General features: G+C 44.7%; 1 protein-coding gene across 14 annotated transcripts in view; it reads left to right on the plus strand.

The window, feature by feature from the left end:
* CADPS (calcium dependent secretion activator) overlaps nt 1–12,049 on the plus strand; it is a 220,084-nt gene that overhangs the window by 105,789 nt on the left and 102,246 nt on the right. For all 14 annotated transcript variants that reach the window (XM_086619182.1, XM_086619184.1, XM_086619187.1 and 11 more), the window contains exons 8-9: nt 3,350–3,489; nt 5,510–5,576. In XM_086619182.1, coding sequence (XP_086475308.1) covers nt 3,350–3,489; nt 5,510–5,576 — 207 coding nt within the window. The remainder of the gene's footprint in view (nt 1–3,349; nt 3,490–5,509; nt 5,577–12,049) is intronic.

Raw genomic sequence — 12,049 nt, forward strand, 5'->3', positions numbered from 1 at the left:
GCACCTTACACATGGGCTTGGCATCTCCCATGTCATGGCTCAGTGTGGCCTGAGCAATCTCTGGGAGCAGCCTGGGCTCTGTCTGCCCAGCTCAGCAGCACATCTTGCTCTCTGCCTGGTCTACATGGCCATGGCCAAGAAAGCCACTGGTCCTGTGGCAAGCCGAAGTACAGTATTTCCAATTATGGACTAACTCATGGGGACATTTCTTGCTAACTCCGTGGCTTCTTGTGCCTTGACGCAGGAGAGTCTTTGTCTGTAAAGCAAAGCTTTTCCTAAGTAACGTGGTTTTGTATTTGTTCTATTCATACAAGTGCCAAAAGTTTTTCCAAGCCCTAGTGAGCTGTTGATATGATTTACATCTCTATGGTGGAGGGTGCTGCATGTGGTTTTATCTCATGTAATTTATGTTCATTTTAGATATTTGGGTTTTCATTTTCATGTAACATCCTTTGTTCTTGCCCTTGAGAGAGAGAAAAGCAATACTACCTCTCCTTTTCTCTTCTCAATCTTCTCTTCAAAGACTCACAGCCCCTGGGGACTTTCTTCATCCACACCTTGATCTTTCCTTTCTCCTTGTCCTGCTCCTTTTTTCACCAAGGGGGTGACCCCACCAACCTGCAGCACTCCAGCCGAAGACCTACAGCTGCTTTGCCACACAGCACCATAATATTTTCAGGATTATTTTCAAAACCTCGTTCTTCAAACAGCCCGGCACTCCTGCCTTTATCCACCACAACGTGCTGAGCAGAGCTTTTCACCCGGCCGGCCGCGATGCCATTCAGGGCATTTTCCTCTGAGTGGTTACACTCGGTGTAGACCCACTTGCTTTGTAGTCTTGTTTCCATTGGCAGCCGTGAGCGGTGCTGACTTTGCTGGTCTCAGGAAGCAATTAGCTGTGTATGTTGTTCTGAGAAAGACGTCAGACCCCAAAGCAACCCCTCTTGCCCCGAAATGCTGATGAGCCAGCCCTGCCAATGCGCTCTTTGTCCAGCGGGAAGCCATCCCTTGTCTCTGAGCTCCTGTGGACCAAAGGACATGAGCCAGCAGCGGCGAGCGCGGGGAGCCGGGCGGTGATTTCCTCTGGCCCATGGCCACCAGCGCTTTCAGTCGGCCGAACTTCAAAGGAGTGCTTGGTGTGCCCGGTGCAGCGGAGAGATGACACGTGTCTGCTCAGGCTGCATCAGGATTTCTTTTTTTAATGAAATAATGAAACCGGGAGCATGTTAAGCCCCTGGTTGAGCTGTTAGAGTGGGCACAAACCTGTCTGCACAGAGAGAGGAGGGAAGCAGATTTGATACACAAAAACCCCCATGCTCAGCCGCCCTTTGAGAAGCGGCTTTGTGCTCTGCCAGGCACGTACAATGCCCACTTTCTGTTGCCAGTGTTAAACTGGCAACGGGCCGGCACTCCTCATTTTGCCACTTTTCTTGAAAGGGGAGCTGGAAAATACTCCCAAGCCCTGAACTGCTGGATGGACAGCTGAAAGCATGGGAATACATCCTGGTCCTATTGAAGCTGGTGGCAAGGCTCCCACGGGTTTCAGCCATGCCAAGACTTCATCTAGCTAGAGCAAGGAGGGGAAGAGCTGTGAATTACAACAACATTGAGCAAAGTTTATGCGCCTTTTGATGAAAAGGAGTTAGAAATCAAAGTAGAGAGCATCTCAAACAGCAAGAGTGGCTGCTGCCTCACTGAGAGATGCGGTTTAGTGCACGACCTGCCTTGCAGTCGGTTCTTGGAGGCGGCTCAGAGTTTGAGTCCATCCGTGTTTCTAACAACACCCCACATGGAGGACTCACGTCTCATCTTCAGGATTTGCTTAAATGCGTGTGTTTTTTTTCCCAAGAGTGATGCAGTAGAGACTGGTGTTATCTGTGTAACTAATGACAGCTTCAGATTCCTTCCAGTGAAAGCATTAGTCTAATTCAATAAAAGAAGTGATAAATAATGTTGATGAATAAGGGTGAGGTCAAGAATCCACTGATGTTAACCTAAGTCTTTGGAGGAGGCAATAAATCATTTGTAAAATTATTCATCAGAGGGTAATGGCATCAAGGATATTTTGGTGGAAAACAGCCCGTAGGTCATTGACTCAGCAGTAAAGTTGAAGAGCAGAGCAATACTAGATTATGGTCTGGGCTGGAGTTTGGCAGGAGCACAGACTAAGCGTGAGCAAGGAATGAGTGATGGCAGCACAGCAAATAGCAAGGGTGAATGCTGCCATTTGTGGAATAGTTTGCTTGCGTGAAGGTTAATGGATTCAAAGGAGATTCATCTCACTACAGGACAGTGGAGACTTGAATGAATTTGTGCCAGGCAAGTCACCTCTGAGAGTGAAAGCATCAGAAGAGGAATGGGTGTAGGAGGGAGAGGGTTAAACTACCTCAGAGGACACATATGGAAACACCAGGAGAAGATGGTGAATGTGGTGTAGTTCTGGGAGAATACTCTGAGGCTCATTGTCTGAGAGCTGCTCTGCTTTGTAAGGGTAATGGCTGAGTGGGAAAAGCACAGCTATGATCAGGAAAGATTACTCACCTCTTGGAGCCTTTCAGTTCCTTTGATGAGCCAGGCACTTCCCTTGGTGTCCATCTGCAGAGGTCCACTCCATCCATTGGCATTGCACTGATTTACTGAAGACCAGCCCATCCTTTCCTCACTGCATGAAATGGGAGCAGAGTCCTGCTGCCGCTGGTGTCATGACGTGTGGTGCAGATTTTATCTGCTGTCATAGCTCAGGCAGACGCCCCAGCCTATCTAAAATGTTGCCTACTGTGTCCAGCGTTAGCAGGAAGCGTAAAATCAAAACAGCTTCTCCACAACCCGATAGTAACAATAGATGAACCGTATTGGTAGAGCTTTCTGGGCCCTCAAAACAGTGCACCTCATGTGGGAAATGGCAGGAAGGCTGGAGGTTGACTGACTTACATGAGGCTGAAAGTGGAGGATTGCAGTGGGCAACCTCAGCAAAAACTTGTTACTTGTTTGCTAATCACAGCAGCCCACCGTCATGTCTAAACTGATTTAACTGGACAGTGTCAAGTTCGTTTACCATGATCTTTCCTTAAACTTTCCTTAAACAGTGGGAGCTGATAATGCAGTTCCGTTCTGCACAATCCATGAACAAAGGCATGGTAAATAGGGGAGCCAAAGAATATATTAACTAATCTCAAAATAATAAGCTGTACTTTAAAAAAGCAATGAAAAAACATCCTCAGTGACTTGAATAGAAATTTCCAGACTAACTTTAGGGAAAAGTAGCTCATTCGTTGTGCTTTTGTTCCCCATCAAAACCCATTCCGTGAATAATTTTACTCTTTAACATTGTTGATTTTGACACTTGCAGGTTGTTCTCCACCCTACTCCCAATAGCCCAAAGCAATCAGAGTGGCACAAAATGACTGTTTCCAAAAACTGCCCAGACCAAGACCTGAAGATCAAGCTTGCCGTACGAATGGATAAGCCTCAAAACATGAAGCACTCTGGGTAAATGCTTGTCTTGATCTGAATTCAATTTGTTTTGAATGTGCATTGGAAAATTTCTCTTCTTTACGCTTCTAGAAGAGAAACTCTTTTTCCCAAGTTCATAGGAGGTCAAAAGAAAGATAAATATAAAAACAGAATCACTTCAGTCATTTATAATGCACTTTCCATATTCTTAGCGTGGTCTTTTTAATGCATATCAACGTAACAGTTTAAATTTTAAACCATATTCATTAGGAAATTGCTAGGTTATTTTTTTCTATAAGGAAATAGTAGGTGAACTGCCTGACTCTGTTACTGAGAATGGTATAATTTCCTGTTACTCCGTGTTTCACTGTATTGACTTCTCAGAACCAAAAGCACCTCAGTGCACCTTGCGCTTGAAATAAACTCCAGTGCGATCGTCGTTATTTATAGAGAGATACGCAGCACAATTAAATAGTAGTTGCCTGGAGTAGGACTAATGATCTGGAAGGTTAAATGAGAAACCTCTCCCCTCCAGACTGTCAGGGGATCTGTAGCCAGGGACATCCCTGACCACCACCCTTGGCTTCCACCTTCGTGCCATGAAATTACAGATTAGATCATCCTTGGGAAGATCTAGCTAACGCCGTTGGCAAGGCTTTCCTCAGTTTGCTGTTCAGAGCTGAGGATGTGATAAAAAATAGAAACTGTCCAGGAAAATAACTGTTTTGATTAACTCTTTCTCCAGTACGTTTTTGGTGCTATAATTCATTTTTATTTTCATAGTGTTTTGTTAGATTGAATTCATTATTAAAGGGTTTGGATCACTCATCTTTATTTTAATTCCTTCTCCTCCTATCTTCTCTGCTAATGAGATCAGAGCAAATAGCTATATGTGAAGTTCAATTTTTCCACCACAGTCACAGGCAACAAAAACAAGAAAGGACAGTTCACCTGTCGTATTTGTTTCCGTGACCGCAGCTGATAGCAACAGGGCTGAGCAGTCCTGGCTTTTCTCATGCTTTCTTCGACTAACGTTTGAGTTACAAGATGCTGCGTAAAACTATGTGGTTTACAACACTAGCTTGCTATCAGAACTAAAATTGTCTTTCTGTTGATGTTGGTGGCAATAGCAAAAAGGACAATTACTTCCCTGTTCTTGAACTAGCCAAGGACTCAGTGCCTGCATTATCATGACTTGGAGTTTTGTGGCTTAAACATTCACAAAGAGTATACTGGAACTCTTCTGGCATGAGGAACCACTAGCATAACCAAAAAGGAATTGTTTTTCTATTTCTTGAGCCAGAACTAAAGTAATTATAGTGGTACATAAAACATGTTAATGCTGAATAATATCCTTGTGTTTATTATTAGTCTGGTGCTGCCACTGTTTTTACCAGTGTTTGTATTACAGTGTCACAGTGGCTGCTTCATCACAGAGATTAAATGCTAATTTTGACATTAATTTTGAAAGTTAATTCTTCTTTTGTAGAAAACAGTAAATTCACTCTTCCTTATAAATTATTCCGTTTGCTTGAATATCTGTAGCGAAGCAATTTTTAGGAATTCAATGAAGTGACCTGGTTTAGTCAGTCCAGTGGATACTGGGATCCTGGATAGTGGTTTTGATGTAGTAAATATCCCTTTCTTTGACAGTTCCCCTCAGCCAAATGATTTTGTGAAGGCTTAAAGCAACATTTGGGGTTTCTCTCTCTCAATTCTTCCATTGCAAATGTATTCTTCACCCGTCCAACCATGTTGTAGCTATTCACTGACATTAAAGGACTTCTAAATTCTGAGCAAGATGTAAGACAAAGAGGAAGAGAGAATTAATACTGTGTGACATTAAGACTCTGGGAGCTTTTTGTGTCACTCTTTACAGGTTATTTGTTCAGGCTAGAAATAAACACATTCATGAATGCTGCGGGGCTTAAAAGTCTTGTAATTACTCCTGCTTGTGTATTAACTTCAGTTTCTAGGTGAGAAGAAAAAATACTGAAAAGCAAGAGAACAACATATAGTCACTTGTGTACTGAATTCATCTATTCTTTTCTTCTAGGTATTTATGGGCCATTGGTAAAAATGTTTGGAAGAGATGGAAGAAACGATTCTTTGTCCTGGTCCAGGTAACAGATTTAACTAGAAGTGATCTTAAATCACAATAAACTATTCAAGTCTTTGTTCTGACCGTTTTCAGTGTTGTATAATTGATGCAGAGCTGTGGTTCTGCGTAGCGTGTCTGTTAAGTCATGGATTTTTTTTCTAAACGTATACAAACTTCTTAAGTTTATCCCAATTGCAGACCTCTCGCTGTGAGTTTCCTAATGTAAATGAATGCTTATTGAAATGGAGAACCAATTTTAGTGGGAAGTTCATAAGATAAGGAGGAAGCTCGGTTGGTCTTGGCTGGAGGTACTTGGGTGCCAGTGCTCCCTTTTGAGCCTCCAGGTAAAATGTGAAGTTCATTGAAATCTACAGAAGTTTCATCACTGGCTACATCTGAGTCAGTATTTCATTCCTGACATTTATCTTGCCTTCACGTTCATAACTGCCTCTTATTGTCTGCAGCTCTCTTCCATCATTTTGCAATGTCTTTCTTCTTTTTTCCTTTTTTTTTCTTTTTTTTCACCTTCTGCCCTCTCAGTTTCAGCAGACCTGTATGTTGACCATGATTAAGAATTTCAAGGAAACAGGCAGATGACATCCTCTGTGACCTAAAAGGATCACCTAAAAGGGGAAGGTGTCCCTGCCCACAGCAGGGGGATTGGAACTAGATGATCTTGAAGGTCCCTTCGAAGGCAAACCATTCTATGATTCTATGATCTGGTCAGTGCTTGGTGTGTCAGGTCTTTCCTCACCTTCCCAAGGGCAGCAGAAACCACTGCCTTGGCCACGGAAGTGTGGGGCCCCAGTTTGAGCAGCTCCATCTTCACACCAACTTGATAAAGCCACAGAGTCCTCTTGAGTCCATCTCTCTCTCTCCCTCCTCTCTGAATTCCCCAAGGTATGTTGTCTCTAAGTACAAGAAGTAAAAGCTTTGTGCAGGGTTCTGTGATGAAAGCAACACAGAGGTGCTCTGATGGAATCACGTGGGATCCACCTGAGATCTTGTGCCAGCACAGATCCAAAGCGATCAAGTCAGAGGATGAAATCCTACTGCTGATGAAGCAGATGGCAGGTCTGCCGCAGAGGGGCCTGGATTTCACCTGTGAGTAAGAACTGAGATGGTACACCAGGCTCCACATTTCAGATGGAACATGCTTGTGTGCTGATAAGGGGAGAAGTCTGTGCAGTCCATCTTCCACCTACACAGCTGGCTTCTCTAGTCCAAAATCACCTGGTGTAAACTAGTTAGTTTGTTTTGAGTTAATTACTACTCCAAGTTCAACTGTCTCAGTAGGATGCTTAATAGCTTTCCCTGTTTGTCCCTTACCACTGGCTTTCGTAGCACTAAACTATGTGGCAGATAAGAAAATCCATCCTGGGGAGGTAAAAGGGATTTATGGTGTGCGTGACCCATGTAAGTAGGACCCCATTTAGAGAGTACCAAGTCCAATAACCAAGTAGAATTGACAGTGACAGTTTAAGTTCTTGTTTTTCACTCCAAACGGGATCAAAACGGCCACAGAAGTGGGGGAGTTAGTGTAGAGCAGCCACAGGAGATGCCTCTATCTGCCCGAGCAGTATATTTAGATTTAGATAAAAGTGGTGGGTTTAGGATCTGTGTTGTCTATTCTTAGAGGCATCTGGTTTGCAAATGCCCTCTCTGTGCAGGGACTGGCCAGGTCCCTGGTGAAGTTGGGATGCTTGGCACCTCGCAGGCAAATCCAGCGTCTTGCAGAGCTAGACTGCTAGAGTTAAATCCCGAACTGTCCTCTGGGTAAGAAGCAGCAGAGGCCATAATGAAGGAAAAGCCTTTTGGGAACATTGTGCAGAGACCCTGTTCTTGGACAGGGATTGAGTGATTGCTTTTCTCTATATGTTTCCATTATTATGTTCTGAAATGAAGTTAAAAATGCTGTGACAGTCTGTCATCACCTGTAGAGCAACTAGTATTGCTTTTCCCTGAGAGCTGGTTCATTCTTATTAGACCAAGTTCTCAATCCCCTTTTTCCCTGTGAAGAAGGATTCTCTGAAGCAAAGAATCCTCTTTCCTAAAATATCTTCTCCCCTAAATAAGATTATTGATACTCTTGTGTACGAGGATTTGCAGATTTGGACATAGATTCTCATGTCTCTCTCAAGGAGCCTTTGTTGTGTCCTTTCTGTGTGGTTGCAGTCACTTCTCTAGTTTTCAGTTGCTATGTATTCTTCAGCTTGCCATGGAATTGAAGCTCTCAGAGTTATTCCATGTTTTCTCATGTTACTAGGTCTGTATTCGTCAGTTGGCATATAAGAGCAGAATTTGGCCAGGAAAGCGATTCATTTGAATAAGATGAGCAGACTTTTGCCCCCAGAGAGTCTCTGTAGCCCACCTCAGAAATTCCAGCTGCCACTGCAGCTTCTCTGTTATGTTACCGTTTGCTCAACATTTGGTGCAATGTAAAGTGTTCTGCCGTACATCAAATATAAACAAGAAACACTCTCTATGCAGTCCCTCAGATGTAGTTTGAGCATATTGAACATGTCAGCAGGCAATAAAGATGGAATAAAAATACTTTGCTGTCCGTATGTTTGTCATTTGCTTTTCATGCAATGCAAAGGATGGGTGCTGGTACGAACAGGGATTGGCAACAAAGGTGTTGATGTCCAGGATGCTCTGAACTCTGCTAAGCTGCAGACAGAGAATCACCCCAGCAGGAAGGTGAGCTGGCTCAGTTACGTAGAGAATGGACAAAGAGCAGCCCCTATTTCAGGAGCTCGCGCGTCCGCACCCGGCTCCTGCTTGCACCAGAGCCAAGTGATGGAGTCCAAAGCATGAAGTCCATTTGGGATGTAGTGGTTTGGTCAGTCCGTGACACTGCCAGGAGGGCAAGGCTGTAAGTTTGCATTAATAACTAAATGTTTCCTTTCTGATCCCTTATCTCTGTCCCTTACCTGTAGCATCTTCTGTTTCAGCTCTGTCTCCTCTCTCGTCTATTGCAAAGTGACTGCCTCCTCCTGGTCCCGTGCCCTCTTCTGCCCCTCTTTCCCCATTTCAGATGGACACAGGCTCAGTTCCTTCAGTCCTATTGGGTGGTACCGCTCTCCCTTCTGGTACCAGCAGTTAAGAAATTCGTGGTAATAAATACTCAAACTCTTCATAACCATCTAAACAAGGCACAAAGGTGCCAAACTGCATGGGCGGCACCAAGGCGGAAGGTGTTGATGGCAGTTGGTCTCTTTTGTGTCAGCGATGCCTCGCTGGTATGAACGGAGGCTTTGCGCACATATGTAAAAAAAGGAGCTTTGCGGGGAGCGTTTCCACTGCCACTTGGCTTGTGTAAGCCCTGGAGAGAAGCGGAAAGGAGCAATAACTGCCTTGTAATTTGGGTGGAATAATCCCTCGCACCTTCTGTGTCTGTGTAGCTGCGAGGGTTGTACAGGAGAGGAGATGATTTGTTTGGGTGTAGTGGGTGAGAGCGGTTCCTTTGTGCCATTTCTAGAACTGGGCCTCACCTCTCCAGCACAGGCGTTGCTGGGTGGACTGGATTCAACCCCTCAGGGAAGGTACCCAGCATGGCACAGCTGGCAGAGCCAGTGTGTGTGCTCCTCCAGCGTGCACCCGTGCGGGAAGAGGGGATAGTTTTCTCTTCCGAATGAATCGCAGTCCTCTCTGCACACTGCCCACCCTTCTCGTAGACACCCTTTGAGATGAGCAGCAGAAGAGCAGAATACTGATTAGATGTAAATTACATGGCAGAGACTCGTTACTTGCCTAATTTTAAATCCTGAGATATGCAGCGTGAAAGCGATGGCAGAATATGGCCCTGAGCTTGGATGGAAATGGTCCGCAGCATCACAAGTGAGGAAAATGCTTCGTAAAGGCAACAGTAACGCCAGTGGCAGTGGTAAGCGAAGGCGATGGAGCAATTTAGGGCAAAGTTCTCTGTGACTGGTTAGGGAAGAAAATGTACATCCGTCACAGATGTTGTAAGTGTTTCCTAAGTTGCTGTATCAGCTGCCTGAGCACGGCGTACAAATTTCAGCCAGTTTGCCAATTAGACCCTTGATTGTGCAAAAGCTGGGATTTTTGATAGCTGACAGAGCTTGCATTAATTCTTTGTGAGGTCTAATGTGCTGTACTGGCAACAACACTATTGTTGGTTCTGGTGGGTTTGCTGGCTTTGCGATAGGAAATGTCTTATAATGATTCTTAAGGGCAAGTGAATTAATTACATTGAGATTTCAGACTGAATCTGTTCTTCTCTTGTCATAACCCCGTTTCTGTGCTCTGGCAGCATATGGGAAGTAACACTCCCTGGTACCTGGATGACATGTCTGCTGAGTAGCTTGAAGCAGTTTTCGGCTGATTGTGTCTGATGGTGTTTGCAGAATGTTGTTGGAACCAGATCAACTCTCTGCAGATTAAAACCAGTTGCAGTGTCTACGCCTGGATCTATTGTTCTAGTGACAGACTCCTTGAACTCATTATAATTTAGACTAACAGTGACAGTTCCTGCTTTTAGCAAAACTCAGCTGACTCGGGATAAAATGAAATTAAGTAAGTGTTCAGTAACTCCGAATAACCAACAGAAATTGAAAATAATTCAGCAAAATTGCATATACTACACCAGTGGTCCTAGACTGTGGTACTACTCAAATCAAGGTAAATGACCCATAGCTGGTCCCCATAATCATATTAAATCATGTTTTCAGTTAGACCCTCACTGAGAACTGGGAAAAGGTAGTGATTCTTGAGAAACCTTGAGTGTCAATGGTAAATACAAGACGTTTGGGAACTGCTGGTTAAATAGATGCTACAGCTGGTTACACCTGGCTACGGCAGGTCCTGCATGTCCCATCCGTACTCACGCGGGATGGCTCCCCATCACATAGCCCTGCCCGAGGAGAGTGCACACGCACCTCCTGCTCGAAGGAAGAAGTTAGGACAACTGCTATGTGCTATTGTTTAGGGCTGAATGGACGTGCTGAGATGTGAAAACAACAGTTTTCACATTTGTTTCTTTAAGCTAGATCATTTCCTCTGCTCATTTGTGTCAGGAAAGGGCTCGGGAGGCAACATACAGCTGCAACCAGAGGACAAGAGTCTCCCATCAAAGTGGGAAGCTGTATTACAGCTGGCAGTATCTTAGCACAGTTTCTCTCCCTTGGGACAAAATGCATGCTGTTAATCTAGGAAAGGTCCATTTAAGAATTTAACCCAAGTGGGGTGGTGTTATGTCAACAGTGAGAAAGGGGGAGGCGAATGACTGAGCTCAGAGTGTGAGGGATGACAATTAACAGGTTTGAGCAGGATCCTGGGGAAAACGGTGCTCGCTAGAGCAGGAGTCTCTGGTGGAAAAACAAGGATGAAGTCACGACTGGTTAATACATATACATATCTACTGTGTTTATTAATCAGTTGGATTATATAGCTGGTGACAGAATATGGTCGAGTGCCACAAAAGTCAGATCTAATTTAGCAGCCTGGGAATAGTGAACTTTGGCATTTGTCTCCCGCTGTCTGCTTCCCCGTTCCTGAATTTCTTTGTCTTTTTCTCTTTTTGCCCCCGCTTTCTATTCCTTCTGTTCTTTTGTCTCAAATTATTTCTCAAAGCGTTTTCCCTTTTTTGTAATGAACCAGCCAGGGTAGCCTTTCCCTTCTTCTAGTTTTGCTCAGCTCAGCTTCCTTAGATGCTCCTTTCCTGGCCCTCGTCGAGTCCCTGGATGAAGTCCCAGCTGCTTTGAGAGTTTGTCCCTCACTGGGCAGAGATTTCTCCTCTGTCTTCTTTCAGTTTCCTCTCTGTATCTGTGTTTTTTCCAATTACTCAAACCATTCATCTTGCCCGTCCCATCTGCTCGCTCGCTCTCGTACTCGGCTATGGTTCGGTGTGAACTCAGCAGGCTGTAAGATTAATTTCTGCTATTAACTGTTTCACTTGTCTGGCCACTTCTAAGCTGCTACAGAAAGCAGGCTCGGTAAAGCACGATATTTTAGAGGACTGATGAAAGGCAAGCTGCAATCTCCACTTGACCCTACTGTGCTGTTCAGCAGTAAAGCACAGTTGTGACATATTGAGCTTTCCAGAATCTCATTTCATCGGGTTTTGCTTTACCACTACTTGTAAACGGAAGGAGCCACCATGCACCGGTAGCTGGGGCATCAGCCCCTCTCTGACCCCAAGCAGTGACTGCTTTAGGCAGCAGGATGGGACAGACAGGCTGGTATGCTGGTCCTTGAAGTCAGTAGCTGGAGTCATTTAGGTGCAGGCACTCTGTGTGACACAGCTGACACCTTTTCCAGAGGCCATGGAGAGCTGTCTCCTCCCTCCAGCTTGACCCAGTCTGCGTCCCACCAGCAGGCACCTGGGCAATCCTGGGCTTGGGCTTCAGACTTGAGCTGCGTGAGCAGAGAAGTAGGATGTGAACCCAGATGAGCCCTGGCATCATGGAGGTTTCTCTTAGAGGTCTCTTCTATTAATGATGTAGAGCAGCTTCTTCCAAGGAAATCATGTGA

This window comes from Tauraco erythrolophus, chromosome 12, assembly GCF_009769465.1.
Source record: "Tauraco erythrolophus isolate bTauEry1 chromosome 12, bTauEry1.pri, whole genome shotgun sequence".
In the NCBI taxonomy this organism is placed as follows: Eukaryota; Metazoa; Chordata; class Aves; order Musophagiformes; family Musophagidae; genus Tauraco; species Tauraco erythrolophus.